The following is a 24,594-nucleotide window of genomic DNA, read 5'->3' on the forward strand; positions in this document are numbered from 1 at the left end:
CACCGTGCCATTATTCTTTCTAGCTCCATTCTTTTCTCCTTGGATGCTCTGTTGGTTAAGTCTGACAAGACATCTATGATGTCTACTGGTCTCAACGTATAAGTAGGCGATGGTTTCTTGCGCTCTCTCTCTCTCTCTCTCTCTCTCTCTCTCTCTCTCTCTCTCTCTCTCTCTCTCCTCTCTCTCCATACCACCATTGATTGCTGCTCCTGGAATTATTCTTATTTTCTTCTCTTACTTTGGGTTTAGTTAACAGTTTGAGAGTTTTGTTTTTAGGCTCTTAAGGTAACACATTTGTTTATGATTTGTGTGTTTTATTTTGCTTTCCTTTTCTAACAGGCAGATAGTCCTGCAAGTTCTAAACACTACTTCTGCTGCCTCCCTAGGCTCTGGTCTACTTCATCTTACTTTTAGTAGGCTCAGAATGCTTTCATTTTTTCTGGGATTTTAGAAAAGAGACTATTTACTGGTATTAAGGGATTTTCCAAATATTCTTAATGTCTTTGCTTAAAAGATATTGATTGCCCCCAATTGGTATATAAAAATATAAAAAGTATTCAGGGTAATAGCAACTTGTGAATTTTCTCTTTATGTATATGTTACATGGTGTTAGAGTCAGATTAAACAGTTATCTTTAGTATGTTCTTAATTTCTAATTTCATTTCATTTCACAAGAGAATATAGATTGTATGATTTGATCATTTTAAATTAGTTAAGCTTTATTTTATGGCCCATAAAATGATAAATCTTGATAAACACTCTGTGTGGGCATACAAAGCATGCATGTTCTATTTATAAGCAGTGGAATGTCATTTAAGTAAAAAAAATAACTGTTTATATTGCTTAAATATTATATATCCTTATGGTTCTACAAACACCCAATTTATCTACCTCCGACACTCAAGTCTGACATTTTTGTAGATTCTGTCTTGCCCCTCACTTTTTTTTTTGGTTTTTTTTTTTTTTTTTTTTTTTTTTTTTTTTTTTTGGTTTTTCGAGACAGGGTTTCCCTGTAGTTTCTAGAGCCTGTCCTGGAACTAGCTCTTGTAGACCAGGCTGGCCTCAAACTCAGAGATCCGCCTGCCCCTGCCTCCCGAGTGCTGGGATTAAAGGCGTGCGCCAGCACTGCCCAGCGCCCCTCACTTTCTTATGTATATCTCTTAGTCATCAGTTTTTCCTTTATTAGCTTCTAAATCACATTCAGAGTATTTCTTCATCTCCATTGTAAAATTCTGCCCAAACTATGACACTTGCCCTGCCACTATCATGTCATATGACATCTGAGGTTTTCTTTAATTTCTATTTCTCACTTGTAGAATTTGTTTACTATAGACATCTTCCATAATCCTGCAAAATTCAGATATGATTAAACAATTTATTAATGTCTTTCAGTGTTCATCTTCTGGCCACACAGTGTTCCTGTTTCTTTTTCCAAACAGAGGCGTTTATGAACCACAGAATTAGTGCTGCAGCCTAGCTACTTGTCTGACTTCTTATCACATTGCTCTCTTATTTAATGTAACCCTCATCATCCTTATGATGACTACCTTTAATTGCCAACTTTATACAGTATGGAGTCACCTAGGAAGAGAGCTTCCATGAAGGATGGTCTACAGTGTGTTGGCCTGTGGGTATGTCATTAGGGAATTGTCTTGATTAAGCCAGTTGATATATAAAACCCAGCCACTGTAGGAAGCACTATTCCCTAGTGAGGGGTTCCTGAACTATCTTAGAGTGGACAAGTCAAGTTGTTCAATACAAGCAAATAAGTGAGCATGCCTATATTGGTTTCTCACTGCTCTTGGGTGTGACTGTGATATGATTAGTTCTTTGAAGTTTCCACGTTGACTTTCCTACAATGATAGACTGTAACCTATAATTATAAACTGAAATTCCAAAGTTGCTTTTGACTGGAAATTTTATTACATTTATCTCAGCAACATGAAGGAAACTGGAACAATCCTCTTGTGCTTATACCTGCTACTTTATGGCATCTCACTAAAAGCCCCACCTGCATTAGCTTTCTTATCCTGTCTACCTTCTTACTTCCGTCCCAATTGTCAGACAAAACTTGGCATTTATAAAAATCCTTATAATAGTGACCAAAAGAAGTACAAACATCTCATGTTTATTTACAGTTTTGGACACAAGGTTGATTTATAAGTGCATTTTACATGTATTAACTCATATATTAGTAATGAACATTCTGGAAAGAAAAGAAGTTCTGTTTTAGTCCTTATTTTAAATATAAGCAGGCAGAGCCACTGAGCAGTTGGGTAATCTGCCCAAAGTTGCATAGCTACTGGGCAGAACTGGGAATAAGACCTAGAAATTCTTGACCCTGAGTCTAAGTCCTTAACTTTCGTGCTGTGCCGTGTCTTCTGAGGTCCTCTCACCACTGAATGAGCTCATGCTGCCCCAACACTCTTTATGATGTAATGGTTACCACTGCAAGATTCCTTATGCTGATTGATTGAAATGGTTTTTGTTTGTTTTTGTATTTTTCAGTATCATGAAACCCTGGTAGTATTCTGGTCTATTTACACTAAGTAATGCCTTGTGGGTTCTCAAAATGTTCTAGGTTAGTAAGATGGCTCTTCTGCCTTAGGTGGTATTGACATGATGCTGAACAGCTGAGGGCCTGCGGTGACTAGAATCCCAGGATGGACACTTGGGACTGGACCTGTTAGGAACTTTGTGGAAGCTGTCAACCACAGACACCTCCTCAGGAACTTTTTAGACTTCTGTTCACTGTAGTGGTTTCGGGATCAGACTTTGCATGTTGCAGCTGCCTCCTGGGAATAGAAAAGCAGGAGCTGTCTGACCCAGAGCTGGTGTGTTACTTCTGATGCTTTGCATTGTTTTAAGCATGGAACTCAGATACAGGAAAGGAGACTATGCTAATTGAATACCCAGAGAGAGAGAGAGAGTTCCCTATAGAACACTCAGGTAACAGTGAGCCACAGGCAGAAAATATTGTGGGGTTTGTCTGAGCAGTGCTAATAATAAACTCACTTGGTAAGCCGTCCTTGAGGATGCTAAAAGCCAGTCAATTTCTCATTCTAGAGACATCAATAGAAGATAGTGAAGGTAAGCACAAAATATTGGAGCTATCGGGGCACATAAGTGGTGCCTGAACAGTGGTGTGCTTGAGACCACAGTGGAGATCCTGGGGAAGGCTCATCAGGGCTCCTAGAAGCCTGCACAGTGTGTGCCCACAGACATTTCACTGTTGAAGATAGGATTGTACACATCATGTTTTCCTAAGCAAGCTCTCTGCTCCCTATTTTTCTGATGCCATAGATACATAAAACTTAATTGTTCCTTTTAAAATTGTATTCACTATTTTTTGCAGCACAGTAGGTTTAAGCGATGCTTTCAATATTTTTCATAATGTTTGCAGATTTACATTTATTCTTTACTTCATTTCCTACAGCATACTTGAAAGCAGGACTGTTCACGCTCTGTTCCAGTTGACTTCATACTCTTTTTACTAAATTGTGCTGCCTTCTATTCTTTCTAGACAAAAAGAAAATTGTTATTAATTGTCACTTCCTCTTCAGTTGCCTGGATTGTGAAAATTCTCTGGTGTGGTGCTAAAAAGGCATTGGAAATACTCAAAGAGAGTCACAAGATAAATGGGGAGGAACGCTGAATGACAAAATTTGTCTATCATGGTTCCTTAGTGGGATGCAGACCTAATGGTTAGGAAGAAGAGTGGTTAATGCTTAGAACAGAGAACAGTTGGCAAGCACATTTATCCCAGACAGCGTTTATGCACTGAGTACTAGCTCTGAACTTCTCTGATCTCCTCACACTCCAGTATGAACCCTCATTGGTTTGACATTAGGTCTCCCAAAATTTTAGAGGAATTTTTCATGCTTCCTACCAACTAGTAATAGGTTTATACTATCAGACACATCTTAAAAATTCACCTAACTTTTCTGACTTAGATATAACATATGCCAGGTTTGTCTTAGGAGTACCTATAAGTCATTTAAGGGATATTTAGCTGGAGGAACAGTAGCACAGTGAGACATCTTAGATGGAAGTCATTTACATGTGGCCAAATAGCTATATGGCTTGAGTAAGGTCTTTTAGTTACTTTAACAAGGTCTTTGAGTTACTTAATTTTAGGTGTCACATAAGGTGGACAGACAAGAGCTGTGTTCATAACACTGATTAAAAGCACCTGTGGGGTGCATTATAATACCAGAATACAACCCTGTTTCTAAAGATTAGGATACAATGGGTTTGGTTTGAATCCAGGCTTATATTAAGCCCCAAATAAATCTTATTTGAGCCACTGAGTAGATGATCAACTTGGTATGATTCCATGGTAATTATGGTATTATCTCCAGCTTTTCATATGCTTATTGAGTCAAAACCAACCTATTAAACATTGCCAAAACCCCAAGGTGTTTTAATGAACTCAAATTTTTGGCTAGGGTCGAAACTAAATAAAGGGAATGGTTTCAAATTATTAACATTTAATAAAGATATGCTTCCCCAAACATGAATATGACATTTGTTTTCTGTATTTTAAAAATTGATTAAAGATGCTACAAAGTCCTCAAGGAGGATGTCATGATTAAATAAACTTTTGTTTCACAGATTAGATATTTGGAAGGTTCATAGCAGAAAACTGGCCAGTTTAATGTCATGTTTTATTTTTAAAAAACACATTAGCATATTTACTCCTTATTGGCTCTCAGATATAAAGAATATTTTGGTTGAGTTTTTTTTAAGTTCCGTGTGTGCAGGTGTGTATACAGGGTCTCCATGTACATATCTTGTTCATTTTCATGCTCAAAGAAAACACAAACTTTGTAGTTTGCATCCTTCAATATGTGTGTTCCTCTAAGGGATTCTATTTTTTTAATTGCTTCAAGAATACAGTTTCACACACCTCTTCTTGTACCTTGTCCCATTTCGTTTGAGATTATGCATAATTAGCACCAGATAAGCAAGTGAAGTGTTTTCACTTCCTATGCTAGCACTTAGGAAGTCGGAGATCCCTTTGCTGAGTTTTACTGGCTGTTGCCTGCCAATGTGATGCCTTAAACAGGCAAGTCTGAGTGGGGTGACAATGATCTCTGTAAATTAAATCAGTGACATCATAATGCAGTCACTAAACAGTATCCAACCATCCAGACAGGTCCATCAGTCTGTCCATCTGTCTATTTAGTCATCCATTCAAGTACATAAGCATTGCCCACAGAGTTTAATTCACTCTGTGGTTCATATTGGAAGGATCAGAAACAATGCCACCAGTTTCTAGTCCAAATCATCAAGACAGAGGATGCATTATTTTGAGTTTTTCTTTTCTTTTTCTTTTTCTGCTAAGAGGTTTTCATAAATCTTATTTTAAAACACACACACAGAGGTTAGCTTGTAGATTAAAATTTGAAGCACTTACCACGAACGAATTTGCATTTGAATCTTTCAAAGGACTTTGGGCTAGTTACGAGCTTTGGTCTAGTTGAACATTTTTAAGAAATTTTGCTTTCTAAGCTGCTTTCTCTTTCAAGCAAGTCACTTCACTCATTAATTCAGAAAGTCAGAGTTTATTGTAGACTGTCATGTTTTCCACACACGCCATGCCCAGAGCATACAAATTACCCTCCAGGATGTATCAGGGACTCTCTTTCTTTGAGCAGATATTAGTCTCCTCTGCATTGCTATTATCCCCGCAGTAATTTCTGTTGGAGTAAGTAGGCTCTCTGCATTCTCATTATAACTTCTTTCAAACAATGGCTTGTCAATTGAGCTGTGAAAATGCACTGTGTTCTGTCTTTCCTTCTAAGGGATTCGTTTTGGCAGCGTCTTCTTTCTTTCTTTGTCTTTTCTTTTCCTTGAAAGCTATATAAAATTGTCTTCAAATGACATGAATAGCAAGTAGGAAATTGCCGTTTAGGGTTGCATTTTGTGGCGCAGGTGTAAGGCGCGACTGTTTTCTAAGAACATACAGAACAATTCTGTTCACACTGTCTGACCGCTGACAGCGAACCTGTTGCTTTTAAGTGATATTGTATGGGAAGACAGAGAATCTCTCATGCTGGAGTGGCTTTCTCATGGGAGAAGTGTTTTCATAGAAAATATACAAATCATATTTTCAGAAAGCAGATGGAGGGAGGGACAAGGGATGGATGGAGGAGAGGGTGCGCAAGCAAATGTACCATCTGTAATTTCCATTACAATAGAGTGAGTGCTCCCTGTGTGTTTTCTTCTTGTTTAAAAGATCTTGAGGCAATGAGGACCCTGTGTCCTAGATCATGGGGCTTTATTTGCTGCATTGTCATTTATGAATACCCGAATAGGCTACTGAGGGAATTTTGCAAGCTAATTGGAACTAAAAGGCAATTATAAGAATGGAATTGCAATCAGTGCCAAAACATATGTATTTTTATCCACAGAGAAAATTAAATAATGTAGAAAATAGCCATGATCCCTCATAGCCACAACCCGTGCATCTACATGATCTTTATTTTAAGGACTGAAAGTGTTTTTTACTCGTGTTCTGAGTCGTTCATGGAGCACTCCACAAAGAGGGTAAATAGAAAGTCATGTTGTGGAGAGTTGCGGGTTTTGTTGTTGCTGTTGTTTTAATGTTTATTGCCTCCTCTTCTGTCAGGTACCAGCAGCAGAATTAGAATCAAGGTCTCCTCTGTTCTTCTGGTCACAAGACTGGATGCTAGCCAAGTGGCAATTTCACCCCCCCCCCCTTTTTTTTGATTGAGAGAGTCATTTTCTGTTTCTAACACCTAGGCCCAATGAGTTCCCAAAGGCAGTTACGTTGGCATAAAACTTGAGAGGTAAAAAATCATTGCTTAATGCCCGTTTTTGAGAAAAGTTTTTGTTTTGATTTGACTTTTATTTGCCGTGTGCCTCACTAGAAGAGGCCTGAAAAATCAGTCAGGCGATCAATCAGTCATCAGTCGTGGGGTTCAGAAGTTCCTAGGTGGAATGCACCAATCACTTCACATGAAGCCAGAGTCGGTGAACCTAGAATTAAGGAGTCGTGAACTGGCCATGCATGGCTTGACCAAACATGTGTTTTCTTCCTGTTAAGCTAAGAGAAGAAAGAAATGAAAAGAAGAATTGCCCGGGAAAACTTTCTTCCCGAGATGCATGCTGTGTCAAACCCCATCCTTAGATAGTTTACTCTCTGCCTTCATCATCACCCTGTCTCGTTTTCTTAGCTAAAACCTTCATTACCATTAGACATTTACCCTGTATACTAAGGTCATTTTCTCCAGGGTCTTATTTAGAAATAGTTTTCTAACACACAACTACCACACTGCCTCCTGGTCTACTTGGATAGAGCTCCACAGAAAATAAGAACCATCATTTTTTTTATCTGTTTCCAGGGCCTAGAAGAAAATGTGTCTAAATAACTCTTCAGAGAGACTGTTCCCGGCATTTGTTTCCCATACATTTCAACGTTATCTTTACCTCTGAGTTATACTTTATGCCACTTGAAAGATCCATAAAGTATTCATCTTGTCAGAGTGGACTCCTAGATTCCTCAACTATAAAATGGGAGTGTTGACTTTTAAATGACGTATGGGGGTTTTATGAGGTTTTTAGGAAGCAAACATAAAAAAAAATTGAAAGGGAAAGAAATTGTATATCTGTGATGATTAACAGTTTAGAAGAACATGGTTAATTTTCCAGGTACAAGAAAATGATTATCTAGAATTTTTACTTTTTTATCTAAATTTCATAATCATCGCATTTAATTTTTATAAAGAGTTGCACTGACCATAGGGGCTTTTGGAGACTATTTTGCCCTCCATATACCTATACTTGACCCCTGAAATTTCTTTTGTTTTTTCCCTTATAATTATACAATAAAGTGAAAATTATAAATTTGAAGGGGATGACTTATTTAAGTACGACATTGGTGGAAACCAGGAGCACTTTGCAGGGAGCTGGTGGCTGAGGAAGACCTAGGATAGCTCAAGGATTCACGTTCAAGGGTGGTGTGGTGTGCAGTGAACAGTTTGCGGAGAAAGAACTTGGCTCAGTGAGAACTTGCGGCAGTCTTAGATCAGGAGGGAGGAGAGGTGTGCAGGGAGGACAGAGTATTGGAATGGCCTTCCCTGCAATTAGGTAAGATACTGTAAAGGAATAAGAAGTCCACACTCTGCTAAGAGCTCCAGAATGTTTCCTAAAACCCTTTGTTTTCTCTCTTAATCTAAAGATCAAGTGTCCCCCATCTGTATCCAAGTCAGAGGGAAGTTAGAAACATTAAAGAATTGTTATTACCAGAATTAAGTATTTCCAGATCTCTTTTGTTAAGAAAACAGATTCCTAAATCCAAAAACAAACCCAACTCATTTCTTAGATGCTATAAGAAGTCAGCATCTTGGCCTCTGTGGGGACTGACAGGTATTTTTCCCTAGGTCAGATTCTTGCCATGAAAACATTTCTCTATGGAGTCGAAGACTCAGTTCTGATCACGCAGCACCCCTGTTGAGTGTGGTAGCCCGGTGTTAAGAGCCCGCAGTTTGCCTGTGCTTCCACTCTGTCTCTGAGCTCTCCTGTAGAATGAGAAGCCATCAAGGCAAAATTGAGCTTGTGTGTGTGTATAGATACAAAGCTATTCTTAGTTCGTCAGTAGATCCTATAATCACCAGACCTTTATTTTGACAGGTATTTGCCTCCAAATATCGAGGATTTTGACCCTGAGAATCATCATGGTCCCTAATTACAGGAAAGGAGAAATAGACAGCATCTGGCTATAATGGAGCCAGGGCGGCCCTGGAGAGATGATTATAGATGATAATAGACATTAGTAAAGGCTTGTAAGAAACACTTTCCCTGGGTAATTGCCAACTGGCTTTCATTGAGTAGATCGTAAGCAGGGTTTGCAAGAATGTTTCCGAGTGTATAGACTGTATCATGGGAATTGCCCAAGCTCCTGACACAGTAGGTGAGGTCCTAATGGTTAACTCTGGAGATGGACACTTTTGGTTAATTTTCTTCCTTGCATTTCCACTTGCATTGCTGAATATGGCACAGGAAAAAGTGTAAGTTATCCTGTACTCTGAGGAGGTTGCTACCACCTAAGTACAAGTTCATATGGTTAGTCCCTTCATAGTAGAAAGTCAGAGAGACTTTTAGGGATAAAGTTCTGAGAAATTCTGTCAACCTTTTTTTTTGTTATGTTACTACCATGTAAGCTACATTCTTGCACAATTACCGAAAGACTATGTCAACAAAACATATGTTCTATGGGCTGTCAGTCTGGAATTGCCTTCTGGGGTGGCTTTTGATTGCACACCATAGTTCACTAGAGCATGAATACATGTACATCCCCTTAAGATGTTGGACCAAGTGATTTATGAATTTGTAACTTATTGAATTTTAGTTATGATTTAAATCCCTGAAGACTCAGTGATCAAATCTAAATCTTAACAGGCCAATTCCATATGCTTGAGTAAATAGACGACTTCATACTGAGTCCAAATGAAAATTGGAGAACATCCTTAACTTCTCTTAGTAAATGCTATCAGGTTAAATTACTGATCCCTACCATCCCTGATGAACAAATTTTAAATACAAATCCTGTCATGGGGGACAACAATAACAAACTGGAACTATAACATTCATGGAAGGCACCTAAATAGAGCATTTGACTAATACTGGAAACCTTGGGAATCCTTGGGTTAATTTTCTGCTTTATGGAAGAGAATACTGGAACTGAAAATGGTTGAGTGACTCAGTTATGATCAAATGGGCAGGAACAGAACACCAGGCTCTAGATGCCCCGATCACAGCAAACTATTAATTCATGATTGCTGTGATGTAAAAGCCCATTAAAATCTATGAAAATATAACAGAGGTAAAAAGTTAATAGGCAAAATGACATTATCAAATGATCCTTGAAGTGGCCATGTCTGTCCATTTGTATTCCCCACGTGCCTAGCCCAGTGCATTGTGCACAGTGAAGCATCAGACTTTTCCTCAAAGTGCTGATTCTGCTCCCAGGAGAAAAATAATTCCTTTAAAAATGCCTAATGTTTCATGAACATTGATCACATAAAGCTAATACTTAGAGCATTCCCTCTGTGTTTACTCTGACTAGAATTTTAAGAAATCATACTTGTTTTTTTTACCATGATTAGAAAAAACATTTCTTTGTGTCCTTTTGAGCCTGGAATAATTTGCCAGTGGGGTTACACAGCTTTTCTCCAAGTGGGATGTTATCCAAAATGTAGCTGAGCCTTGCCCTTCTTTGCAGGGTTTGTGTTGAGCAACTGCTTGCAATGTGGCTCACCTATGTGCTGGCTGGATTTAGCTTGCTGGTATTTTTCTTCCACCAATGAAGCTTCTTGTTTATTTCACCAGGATAAAAACCTGCTGTGAGGAAATGGGTCAGGGTTTCAGTTTGTGCATCTTACCCAGTAAGAGCTGAGAGGAAAACCTCACGATACAAGTAACCGTAACCAGAGCACCCTTTCTTATTGGAGAAATACAAAGACCTGGCTATAGACATTTCTTACATATATCAGGGAAACTACTCCGCTGTTGCACTTACCTCACATCTAACAATTGGAACAACATAGCTTCTGACTTTTTTAGTAGTTTTTTTCCCTTTAGTATGTTTTACAACTTTCGATGTTAAGCGATACTTTTTTTTTCCACTTCAATTAACCAAAATTCCAGAGATGGAGCAAAGAGAAACGGTTTCACATGAATTAGAAAATCTATTGAATATAACTGTGGATTTTGTCAAACATTGTCATGACTCGACCCAATGATCAGCCTATAGAAACTAACATCAAGTGTGATTTCAAAGGAGGGGCCCAAGGATGAAGTTTGGCAAAGTTACGCAGAGCTGTAAGTGCCAATTGCTCCCTATGTAGAAGCGAACAGCGCCAGAAAGGGCGATTTTAAGCCTTCATTTCACTTCATGAGCTTTTAGAGTTCATACATTAGCCAAGTTCAAATATCCTATCCCCATGCAACCTGAAATTACAAAGTAAGTAGCTTTCATTCCCTTTCATTCTTTTGTGTGTGTACTTGTAGACTCTGGGATTCTTCACTGTAACCATCCAGTACTTAACTATACACAATGGTGTTTGACAACTGTCCATGTTCTTCGGCAGGAAAATAGCTACCATCCTTCCTGTTTAGGAGGTAGGAAATGAGGAATGATTATGTTTATTTAAAGGAAGTCCTATGTGTAAGGCAATGGATGCTCCAGAATGTAGTTTGCCCATTGAAATGGAAGTGATAATGAAAGTCCATGTTATTTGTGACAGTCCATTTGTCTGGATGCAAGGGGAATGATGGAGTTATGTATAGATTTAGGCATTTGTATTTAATAGAACGTGACCGGTCAATTTGCAGTAAAAATTTAAAAGAATATTTTGAGAATAATTGGAAAACAATATTATTTTTTCTTTATTATTATTATTATTACAAATTTTCACCTCCTCCCACTTCCCTCCCCCTTCCCCCATTCCCCCTTTCCCTCTCTCTTCAGTCCAAAGAGCAGTCAGGGTTCCCTGCCCTGTGGGAAATCCAAGGTCCTCCCCCCCTCCATCCAGGTCTAGGAAGGTGAACATCCAAACATACTAGGTTCCCAAAAAGCCAGTACATGGAATAGAATCAAAACCCAGTGCTATTGTCCTTGGCTTCTCAGTCAGCCCTCCATGTAAGCCATGTTCAGAGAGTCCAGTTTGATCACATGCTCCATCAGACCCAGTCCAGCTGGCCTTGATGTGTTCCAATTAGATCAGCCCCACGGTCACAGTAGGTGGGCGCACCCCTTGCGGCCCTGACTACCTTGCTCATGTTCTCTCTCCTTCTGCTCCTCATTTGGACCTTGGGAGCTCAGTTCAGTGCTCCAATGTGGGTCTCTGTCTCTATCGCCAACCATCGCCAGATGATCCTAGAGAAGCTAAATAGGAAGGTGAATCCCCCCAAAAAACATGTAGTTATCCTCCTGGATATTGGAATTAAACAAGATTTCCAGGCAAAAAATGGAGAGCTTGGGGGTGGGGGTGGGGTGGGGTTAAGGAGAGATGGGGAGAGAGAAGTGAGAAGGGGAGGATGGGGAGAACTTGGGGGAATGGGACAGTTGGGATGGAGGAGGAGTGGATATTGGAGCAGGGAAGTATATATCTTAATTAAGGGAGCCATTTGAGGGTTGGCAAGAGACTGATCTCTAGAGGGGTTCTCAGGTGTCCAAGGAGATGTCCCGAGCTTGTTCCTTGAGCAGCGGAGGAGAGGGCACCGGAACTGGCCCTTTCCTATAGCCACTCTGATGAATATCTTGCATACCACCATAGAACCGGAAAACAATATTATGAATGAAAGAGAAAATGACTACTCAGCATCTTCAAAAGACTTCCATACGTATTAATTCCTCCATCCTTAAAACAACCTGATGAGGCGTTTATGGGTGATCCTGTCATTATTATTGCTTACCTCTGTGACTTGCCTGTGGTTGTGCAGCTTTTTATAGCAGACCAAGAAACAGAGCAAGCTATCCCGGTGCTCCCTTCCTGGGACACTCCCTCTAAATGCATGCATAGAACTAGCAGGGACATGTGTCTCACAGAATGGGGCATTTACAATACGGCCACAGCAGTAACCATGCATCATTTTTTAATAAACGCCCATTTCAGAGTCTTCTTCTAACTGGTCACCTCCCGTTATTGGACCATTTGTTTTATTGCTTGTCTTTACAAAGCTCATCAGAATGATTTAAAAAAAAATAAGTGTTCCCATCTATTCTGTTTACCCATCCAGTCTACTTAATAGCTACCTACCTGTCAACCAATAAACTAATTCCTATGTTTATTCATCTATATTCCAATAATTCATGGTCTTGTTCTATGTTCTCCCCTCGTAGTGGCCGAGCCATTTATTTCTGATAGTGGAGACATAACTGGGCAGGGTGGAAGTTGCTCTGGCGACTAGCCACGTGAGATAAACTGCTCGCTAGCCTCACACAGCACTGCCATGCATATGCTCTGAGTGTTTAGGGCACTGTAATGGGGGAGAATTTCCCACCTTTCATGAATAACCATGAATCTAGCCTTTTTACATTTGGCTTTCCAAATCTGATTCAAATCATCCCGAGCTCTTTCAGAAGTGCATTAATGCTCCGATCCGGAGAGTATTAGGGGGATAAATGAGCCACAGGGAAGAGTTATCATATTTTTCTTAAAGCAATTTGTTCTTTTTCTTTCCTCACAAAGTTAGAAGCCAAGCAATTTACGATTAAGATTTTTGGAGGACATCCTCCGTCATGTTAAGCCTTTCTTGTCTGTGGTTTTAAAAATGCAGTCTTCACTCTGGCATCCTGGCATGCATTAATGTGTTTCTCCCTACAGGTAGATTATAGGTTTATTTCTACTGGCAAATGTAAAGTAGTTCAAATTCATTATGATCCACTGTAGAGTCTTTTGAAGAAAAGCGAGGACTAGTTAAAGCCTAAGGTCAGTTACAAGTAAGTAAGTGCCTGACTATGCATTTGTATTTGTGATATTCGGGAATAGCAGAGAAAGTTATCAATAATTTTAGTTTAATATATTTTCTACAGAAAGCAGTCTGCTTTTCAGAAAAAGGGCATTATTATTATTATAATTTAATATTTTCTCTGTGTGCTTTAATTTGTTTAATGGCTCATAAAGTTGCCTCTATTTTCACCATATGCAATTTATGACCTATTTTCTCAGGTCCTTTTCAAAGAAAGTATTTCATAAAAAGACTCAGACCTTTAATGTTAAATTTACCTAAGTTCCATCACATGATGCAAGATTCCCTGCAGAATAAATGCATACAAAGATAGCATATGACATATCAGGTGACACATAGTATGAAACAGGAATGTTTTCAGGTTGACCTTGAACATGTTAATGGACTCACAGAACAAATATCAGATAGGAAAATACCTAACAGATTATTCACTATGTCTGGCATTTATAATAGACATAAAATAGATAATGAACTGATTGTTTGGCCCAGAATAAAATGCTCATATAAGAATAAAAGAATAAAATTCAGATATATGTCTTCCTTCAAGGTTAATAAAACCCTCATAGATAGATCTAATGTGAATATATAGCTTGAAGAATGCTTTATATAAGAGATGAGTGAGCTGGTCATATGAGCATTGAAAAAGGAGCAGACTATAAGTATGAAAAGGCTCTATTTCAGTTTTGTGCTGAAGAGGTGTATGGTAGGATATTGGTATCATTTACTCTTACAAAAAAAAACTCTGCTTCTCCTTTGTATCAGGCTCCCATTAAAGTTTCATCAAATACTCAGTAAATACAGATAAAGAATGAAGCACTTCATTCCAGTCTTAATTACCATGCTGCCTGTCATCCCTCCCTAGTTTCTGAATCTTCCTTCCTAAAGACGTCTTCCTCCTTGCCCATTGCACTAGTACCTACTTCTGTCCTCTTTCTACATTGTCTCCCGTCACAGTTCTCTTTCTATGTTACCCAGATCTTTCTCTGTGTGATTCAATGTTACCTGTTTGAATGAGTGATCTGATTGCTTCTTGCAGTAATAACTGACCTGGCTCCTAGTCTTTAACTCTTCTTGTATTGTCTGCTCAAATCTAGTTCACAGGCAAGTTCCTCAAGTGGGAGTGTCTTTAACGCCCATGCTTCCTCTTCCAGTTTCTCTCCTCGTACCATGGTACCAATTCCCTAGTGTTATTCTCATCTCCAAATTCAGGAGCAATTTTTCATGTTGATTGAGTTTAAAAGTACATAATACCTTTGGCACAGCAGCATCATCCGCGATAAAATTTAGATATTATAGAGGGGCTCCAGCTAACATTCTGGTTTTGTTTTCCAGCCTTCTCTTTGGTGAGCCTTATCCTTGCACAGAGAGGTTGTATGGCGCTGGAGTTAGAACTCCTGGGTTTGAATTCTGCATCTGGTATCTGTTATCGCTATGACTGCAGGGAAATCCTCTGCTTTCTCTATACCTCACTTCTCTCATCTACAAAACTGAGGGTAGTAAGTGACTCTACCATAAAAGGCGATTGTAAAAATTAATGAAAACTCATATCACTATATTAAATGCAGTAATAATTTTGTAATTGTCAAACCTTATTAGGCTTCCCTTGCATGTAGGATTGAGAGATATAAAGGTCTCATAGTTAAATGGTTTGTTGACAAGTGCATGGATTGTTTTATAACCATAACCTGAAACCACATGGAAAATTCAACAGTGATGGAAAATGTATCTGCCTTTGCTTCCTCTTCCAGGCCCATGAGTAGTTAATGCTGAGTCCTATATACAATATGTAAATAACCTGAAGATCCCAAGTTGGACAACACTGTATAAACCACAACATGGCATTATCATTTTGTTCTCAGTAGTATTTTCTTTTTCCAATTTAGGGACGAAATTTAGCTTCAGGAGAAGTTGGATTTTTCCCAAGTGATGCTGTCAAACCATCTCCTTGTGTAAGTTCTCATAGTTCACTTCCTTCTCATCTTATTTGGCTTTGATGCTGTGATTAACTGTGCATAAAGGTGCAAAGGATAGTGACTGCCTAGGTTCTCAATAGTTTTATCGGTATTTTAATAGGGCAGGTCCTGCATGAATATAACCCCACAGATAATACTTTAATCTGTGCCAGAAAGTATTTCAAATGTTAAGAAAAGATATGCAGGATGAGAATATAGCAGAATTTACAAAGACATTTAAAGGTTCCTAGGAGAAGTAACCCAGGGTCACAGAGTGGAAGTGCTGGGCAAGGTTTTCTTTTCCCTGGGCATCAATAGTATAGTCTAACTTATTTCTGGTCACTCGAGTTACAAGAAGTACTTACACTGTAGCTGGTGTCTTTAATGGGACGATAGAGAGTAAAAAGTTCACAAATTCTTCAACCAGGACTCGGACTACACTGTCTATGCTTCAGAATGTCCTTTCCATTTATTTAATATTATAATGAAATTTTCTGGATAAAAGGGAAATGAATGACTATTATTCAAAAATATGGGTGAATATCATGTAAATGCATTTTCTCATGCTGTGTGTTGTTGATTCATTTCTGTATGGGGTGGAGTTATTTTAACGTCATAATTTTCCCCATAATCTTAAAGTTTGTGAATGCAAAGTAATGAAATTTCTTCACTAACACAATGCATATGATTACTTGAGGGGAAAATGTCCTCAAAATTCTGAAGTAAACTTTCTTGTTATATTTTGTATTTCTCAACTGCATATTCTTTTTGATATTGCAAGTGTAATATCTGTCACCTTTAATTTAAGGATGTAATCTTATACCATTTATCCAAGCTTAATTATTTTTGAAAAGGAAAGAGAATTTTAAAAAAAGGATTTGCTGTTCTATTTGTTATGATAGATAGGTTCATTCTCATGAGTACAAACATAAGCAGCAATATTTACATAATAGTTAATGGCAAGAGATTTTTAATATTCAGACATTTGGGAACCTGGATAAGCATTTGATATAAAAAGCACTATTTTCTGTTTACATCTTGTATGAGTTTTAGGAACTTTGTTTTAAAGATAGCCTGGCGTAAAAACACATTCAAATGTGTTTGAATGGATGTGCAAAGGATAAAACAGCAAATGTGGATGCCTCAATGCACATAGGTAATTAGTGAATGAAATCAGTTTATAGAATCTACTGTAACTGCCTAGAAGGAAAATAATACTCAGATATTTGAAGATACTGGAGTAGTACACTCATACATAACCAGGAGCAAAACAACCAGGTAAATATGAATGCTTCTATAGCTTCCAGTTAACAGGTGGCTACTAAAGAGAACTACTTATGTAATGAAATTATATACTTATTTTTTTAGCTATAGGGCAAGGCACATGAAAGGAAGTAGACAGATTTAAAGAGGGGGAAAGCCTTGCATGAGCTTGAAAGCTTGAAAGCCGCATCCATCCCTTTGAATATGTTATCAGGAGTCCCTGAGTAGTACTGTGAATTCCATTCTGAGCTGAAACTGTATTTATCTCAGTGTGTTGTTCCTGCATCTTCAGAAGTTTTGAGATATTCTAGTGAGACCCTCCAGGGTGGGCCGCTAAAAGCTGTACATAGATGAGGTAGTTAATTTATGACTGTAGTGTGATTGGAGACAGAGGCTGGGCTACAACATCGTGCATAGTTGGATAAATGTGAATCTGGCAGTTGTCAGGGCATGTTCCTGTAAAACGCCACCTAACAAAGGAGATACTTCTGTTGGTCTTCGCTCCGGGATAGATAAAGGAAAAGCAAGGTATGCCTGGGGGATAGCAAGCATGAGAGACTAATCCCTTCAAGATTCTTCAACTTCAGTGTAGAAGTCATCTGTATGTAGGACCAGAATTCATACTTTCCTGTGACCTAAATCATCCTTAGCAAGAAATATAATTTAAAATGGCTCAACATCTGTTGGTCCCCAAGTAAAAATACATGTTATATCGGTTTTATCCTCTTCACAGATAGCAGCCCCCTATGGTTTGTTACAGATAAAGTTCCAGAGGACAGAAATTTACCATTTGGAATCATCTAATCGACAAGGAAACAGACTACCTTAGGCTAAGGTTAGCAGACACAAAATGTAGAGTTAGCTTCAAGAAGCAAATACAGGATAAGATACTTAAATAAAAAATTCTATATTTGATATAACCAAAAAAGAGATAAAAGGAGATTACAACACTTTATGATTGTCTGGGCTTCTCAATAAGAGACTCAGATCTAATAATTGAAGGGAAGACCTTAATGGGTGCATTAGATGGCTTCTCAGACATGGGTGAGTAGAAAATTGGAAGAGAAATCTGAAGGAGTTTCTAAAATGAGTTCAGAGAGATTAGGCAATGGAAACTGTAAGAGAGAATGGAATAAGATTCAAATGTATCAAATAGAAGAGATTAAAGATAATTGTAAAAAAGCAATATTCAAATAAGTCATAGCCAAGAACTTTCCAGAATTTGTGATAAAACTAATTTAAAAAATAAAGATGAGTAATTGAAATTAATCAGCAGCTAGATGTATTTTAATGAAACTTCAGGATTTTAAAGATGGCATTAAGTCCAACCTGAGAGAAAAGACAAATGCCTATGAAAAGCATTGGCAATTAGATTCCAAACTAACAGCAGTGGTAATGGAAGCTACACATGTCTACTGATAGTCAGGGGCGATCTTCCATTTTGCTAGTTCCCAGGTAACTAATTTAATGGAAAAAAAAAAAAACATTAACTACTAAATAGTAATTAAACCTGTCTGAGGCAGGTAATTAGCAAAAAGATTGACATGTGGAAATGGGCGTGCTGTTGAGTTTCCTGGTTTGAATACAGGCATGGGGTTATAGCATTCTGCATAGCCAAACTTCAGATAGAAGCCGCATAGTTCTCTGCCTTGAAGAACTGGAGTATGGAGGTTGAAGCACCATAATATACGGTGGGAGAAAACATTTGAAAGGATGGAGTTATGGAAAGGAGAAACCTCAAGTTCTGTGTGTAAACTCAAAATCTTTGATTGAGTAGTGAAGACAGTAAATCCCTCAGCTTGGGCAAATAGAAGTTAAAAGAGAAATCCTCAACTGCTTACCACTGGAGACAATCGAAAGTTACCATTTAGCTAGGTTAACTTCCCGCTTGAGACAAGAGACACCTGCAGCTTGAATGATAGCCTAGTCTTTACAACACAGACACATAAAGAAGCAGAGGAACATAAACCACACTCAGAAACCATCTCTCATAACCGTGTTCAGAACACAAAGGGAGATGTGTTCATAATGAATGAGTAGATTGGGCACCTCAGCATAGAACTTGAAATGGTTGCAAAAGAACTGGATGGAGACTCTAGAACATGAAAATGCGATATCTGAAACAATAAAAATTAGTATGTTCAAAGTTTTGCAAGAAAATCACTGTCGATTTAGAAATCTAATGCCTGCTTCCTAGTTTTACATGAACAAACACTGAGAAGGTTCATTTCTAATTGCCCCGTTTAATTTTAAAAAGCGCACTTCTGGGTAGGAAGTATGAGCCATACGTACACACATTCCCAATAAGTTATCTACAATCTTTACTTGTCCAGAGTAGAAATTTAACAATGTAAGGCATCTATGATGAGGGCTGAAAATGACATTAGAGGACTATAGGAAGCACATATTAAAGGACAAAAAGGGAGTGGGTGGGGAGAGGAAGGAGGAACTAGGATTGGTATGTAAAAAAGAAATAAGTAGATAAAAGTTTTGAAAAAGAAAAGGTATCCAGAAGTGATCTATAGCTTTAAGTGTGACACAATAGTGTTGGTTAAACAAAATTCTAAAATATACCAAAGAGAAGTTAGGAAGAGCATAGGAAAATATAGCATTCTGTCCTCGTTATAGAGATCTGAGATGGTTATATTTTTGTTTAGTTTTAATTGCCAATGTAATAATACCTATAGTAATCTGGGAAGAGAGACCTTCAATAAGAAATTGCTCCTATAAGATAGGCCTGTGCTCATGTGTGTGAGATTATCTCGATCAATAAGTGTGCAAGAGGGCCCGGCCCTCAGTAGGCTGCACCATCCCTAGGCAAGTGTGTCTGGGCTGTATTTAAAAAAAAAAAAAAAAAGCTACCTAAGAATGAGCCAGAGAGAAAGCTAGCAAGCTAGCCTTGGCTTCTGCCTCAAGCTTCTGCCTTGAGCTTCTACTTTGACTTTCCAAAAGTGATGAATTATAATGGGGACATACAAGTTAAATATTCATTCTTCCCCTTAGTGGCTTTTGGTTAGTGTTTTATTGCAGTCACAGAAAGCAAAATGGAACAGTAGTCAAGGACCCACATAGCAGAACATACCCGGGGAAGAACCAAGGCTCCTCTAGGGAACTGTGGCTTGGAATGGCCTCAGTTGTTTGTCTGATGTGAAATTATATGTCACTCTTTACTTCTTGGATATCCATCCTTTTCCAGCCAAAGGAGAGACAGCAGGCAGAATGTTTCGGAGTTCTTACCTATTTATCTCTTCCCTCTTCCCAGCCTCCCTGCATTGTAAAAGACCCAGGGACAGCATGGGCTGTGTCTGTCAAGGACTTACTGATTCATGAAGGTTTTTAAAACTCAAAACGAACTATCTATAGCCTACCTTTTCCTCAATAGCTTGGAAATAGCCACCCTTTCTGTGGCATGTGATTTGTTGGGTATTTTCTGACTACTGGAATACATTCTTCAGCTTTTTCATTTTCTAGTCGTCATCAACAGCTATAAGATGCTTGCTTTATTTGTACATAAAATTTAATATTTTCACCTGTGCAGGTCTCTATATGAGAAAAGTAAGGTGCGAATATTTTCTATGATATTTTAATGAATGAAATGTTTCCTTGTTGGAAGATTTTTAAAGCAGAGTTCAAAATTTGTGCAAAGTAGCATCTAAATCCAGTGTGTACTGTTTATTTCACATCTTCCTTTTCTTCATCTTGGGGAAGGGAAGTGCTATTTTCCTTCCTTTATAAACATTGCCATTCTATTTTTTTATGTTGGATTAAACTGTCTTGTAGTGAATATTGAAGGTTTCTAGTTCATTTTATTCTGCTATCTTCCCTTGAAGGTATAGTAGACAAATGCATGAAAGAATGAAATAAAGCAAAATGAATTATTTTCTACTTACCAGACATATACTATGACTCATTCTGTGTAAACCAGCTAGCGAATAGTTCCAGGACTGTGCTACTTAAGGGTTTTATAGAGCTGAGTCAGCTGAACCAAATGAATGATGGATTTCGGAAAGCTACCCTTAAGTAAACTTAATCTATTTTTGCCTTTTTATGTCCTAGGTACCTAAACCAGTAGATTATTCTTGCCAACCCTGGTAAGTATTAAAAATGTTTATATTACTACGTTGAAATACCATACTCCTAGCTCGAGGATGCCTTAAGTGTGTGGTTGTAAACCGTGCTCCATTTCCATTTGTCCTTGCTAAAGGTTTTCATGTGAAACAAAACACCATAGTGAATTTGCACATCCCCGGCCGATCTGTATCATGATTGAATAGTGATGGCTCTGTGTGTGTACATGTGAATGCACGTGAGCATAAATGTCTGTAACAGCCATAGAAAGAAATGGGCTATATCCTGATGCATCTCAGATTTTGGAACGATAAATCTCATGAAGCAGAGAAGAAAAAAACCAATTATCTAAAACTCAGAATCACCTCAAAAGGGTAGTATCTAAAATTGTGGTTTCTAGTGTAGAATAGGGGGATAAGATGTGCTCCTGTTTGATTTGGGTCTTGTGTGACAGTCTTTACCTGGGAAGATGTACACACATCTATCTACTCATCACAGAGAGGGCGGCTGTAGCAAGCCAGAGGAATGATTATGCCGGTGTCTCTCTCAGGGACCTAATGAGTTGTTTTACTGGCATTTCAGACAGAGTTCACAAGGAACGTGAATGACCACTTACAAAAGCGCCAACCCTGGGCCATCTTTAACAGTCTAGTAATTTCTTCGCTGTAGTTCAGCTATCCGGTCTCCCTCGCACAGTATCTGTGTACTCCCACTTAGACTGGTAGAAAGGGGCCCTTGAGAAAATTCCAAGGTTCTGTTCTCCCAGAAATGTGACCTTCAGTTTACCTCATGAGCCTCATGAGCCCCTCTCCCGCTCCTGGAGGGAATGTTCCAGCTAGGAGAAACAGGCATTTAACAGTTCTAGATGGAGCATATTGACCACTGAGATGCTGGCAGCAGAATCAAAAATGGCAATAGTTGTTATTTTTCAGGTATTTTCAACTTTAAAACTACATGTAGGGAGAAGATGAGGGAGGGAAAACCATAACCAGGATGTAAGATTAATTAATTTATTTAAAAAACTTCATGCAAAAAGAAGAATAGCTCAGACTTCATTATGTCATTATAAGTAATATATGTAGAGTGTTTTTTGTAAGCACTTGCCACTTTAAGTATTTTATTTTACATTGCATGTGATAGTGCAAACCATTTCATATTTCTAGATTCCTGTAACAAAAATCTGCCCCAAATTCCTATGTGGAAGATATTATTGTCATTATTATTATTGAGGGAGAAAAAGATGAAAGCCATGGCACCAGTTTGAGGTAGTCTCAAGACTCTGGGTGGTGCCCTATGTACCTTGCTATCTTTACCCTCAAAATACAAAACCTGAGATTTTACTGAGTTGTATGTGTTTCCTTGGATTTGTGTTTGACTTTCCTGAAAATGAATGAGCCTCTTTTCTTTTCCCTGATATTTGTTTCTGCTTCCAGATATGATCATATGTATGTATATGTATATATGTGTGTATACATATATAGATATAGATATTGATTGATAGATGTAGTATCTTGAGGCTATATAGCACTAGTTCAGTGTGCATATGTGGGTAGCTCCTCAATAAGTAATATACATGATGTATATCTATTTATGATTGTATAAGGAATTTGTAATAAGGGTCAGAAAACATTCAGTGTGTGGAATTATCCTCAACCCTCTTGCTGACTCTCACACTTACGTTTGCCTCCCTTGCCATTATCTACAATTTCTGCTGCAGTCTTCTTGCCTTCAGCACTGAGCTTGCCAAAGAAATTTGATCAAATTGGGAATCTTTGATACAATTTCACATCGCTGAGGACAATTTCCAAATTTTGTTACTGTGGAATCTAAAAGCATATTAATGACAGAAATATTTTTTTTCATACAACTAGATTTTATGGTTAAAAGGTTGATCATTTTAGCGATAAATACTAATGTCTCCAACTACATGGATTTTATTAAATAACTCCGGCAGTCACCTGAGAACTGTCTAGACACAAGAGTGTGGGAAGGTGTGTACATAGATTTTCTTTTTTATAAGGTACTCTTACCAATATGTAAAATTCTGTTGGAAGTATAACTAGGTAGAATAACAACATTCCTAAAGATTAAAAAAGAATCAAGGTGCCAAGACAAAGGAAATAAATATAGGAATTAATAAAGACATGGTAAAAGCTTTAAATTACATTTTCTTCCTCTTGAGCAACCTAGATAGTTCATTAGAATTAAGTAGATGGTTTCATGGGAAATGTCTTCAACTTGGGAATAATTACCAACTACTCATGGAAACTTAGAATTTTAAGAATATGAGACACAACAGCATCCATTTATATTACCTGTTAATTATTTCCATCTGAAAAGAAGGTTGATCCAGTCAAGTAAATATTGCTTCTATAAACCATGAAATAAAATAGAAAATCAACAAGACTCTCCTCAATAGCCCATGCTTTATGCGTGGAATGTTTGAGATGCTGGCTAAAATCTGACGTGGAAGACAGGGGAGCTCCTTGGAAGTTGGAATGTGGTAGAAGCCAAGGCCCCTATTGCTTTTTCCCAGTGTCAAATTACCTGCCTTTCAACACTGCCAGGAGACTGTGTTGTTAGGTGTATTACATGGGAAAACAGAACCACACAGGGTTTTGACTTGGAAAAGCCAGGTCTAAAAGAGGTTGGGAGATGCTATCCTGAAAACCACTTATATTAAGCAAAGTCTTCATATCAAAGGTTAGAACCCTATTTCCTTCATATAGCTTAGATCTGGCACAAGAGCAGTTTCTCATGAGCTGTTCCCCTTCCTTCAATGCAGAAATGAGTGTAGAGAACTGTAAAAACTCAGTAAAAAATCCAACCCCCGAACATTTGGATGTTTCCCAGCCCAATTATCAGATTTTTGCCAAATTAGCAGACTTCTACACAGTGGTGTACTTTTGGACCTGCACACACAGGGCCCTCAGTTGTTCCTAGGTTCAGCTTCCTTATGTATCTACAAATGATGAAGAGAAACCAGACATTTGAGGAAAACTTTGGATTAAGTGTATGACAAGTGTTTTATAAAAGGGATGATTTGAAAATGGGAAGCTTTTCTAAATTAAGTGGCATAAGAGTTTGGGGAAACATTGAAAGAATTTCAGAAACATCAAAGAAAAAAGGTAGGATGCAAGAAATATTTTAAAAAATAGATAATTAGCATGAATTCTTGCTAGTACTCAGCTTATAAGAACTCCAGAAAGAAAGACAAAAGGCTTAAGGGCATCAGTTACTAAAGAAATAATATAAAGTTTCCAGAGCTGAATGCCATGTCTACAATTTGGAGATGCTGCCAAAAGCATAAGAAAGTACATTATCGTTAACATTTTCTCCGATAGAAAACAAAGAACCCAAAAGTTCTCAAGGGAAGACCTATCAGGGCACATCCCATGAGTCAGAAATTAGAGGGAAATTAATTGGAAGCCAAAAGGTAACGAGCTAATGCCATTTAATATTTAAGAGGCAAAATCATTTCTCACTTGGAATTCTGCCACAACCAAGCTACGAATTAAGTGTAAAATGGATTAAAATGAAGTATTTCCATAAATGTTTGGCTTCAAAGTATTGCATCCCAGACTCTATTCATAGGAAACCTAAGGAAGAATTTTTAATCCAAGGCAAAGGAAAATGCAGTATCCAGGAATGGAGCAGCAGGCTCGGAGGGCAGGAAGAATCGGTTAGTTTAAGAGAGTCGGGGACTCAGAAGCCATTGGGTTAAGACTGAGAATGTTGCAAGTAGAATATATAACAGTGAAAATGTATGGCCAGGGAGTTTATGTCAAAAATTTGGAAAGAACTATAATGG

The 24,594-nt window shown here is 38.1% G+C and overlaps 1 protein-coding gene across 1 annotated transcript in view; it reads left to right on the top strand.

Moving 5' to 3' along the window:
• Vav3 (vav guanine nucleotide exchange factor 3) overlaps window positions 1-24,594 on the top strand; it is a 315,752-nt gene that overhangs the window by 262,193 nt on the left and 28,965 nt on the right. The window contains exons 21-22 of the mRNA XM_038311226.1: window positions 15,384-15,449; window positions 20,772-20,806. Coding sequence (XP_038167154.1) covers window positions 15,384-15,449; window positions 20,772-20,806 — 101 coding nt within the window. The remainder of the gene's footprint in view (window positions 1-15,383; window positions 15,450-20,771; window positions 20,807-24,594) is intronic.

Source organism: Arvicola amphibius, chromosome 14 (assembly GCF_903992535.2).
Source record: "Arvicola amphibius chromosome 14, mArvAmp1.2, whole genome shotgun sequence".
NCBI classification, from domain to species: domain Eukaryota; kingdom Metazoa; phylum Chordata; class Mammalia; order Rodentia; family Cricetidae; genus Arvicola; species Arvicola amphibius.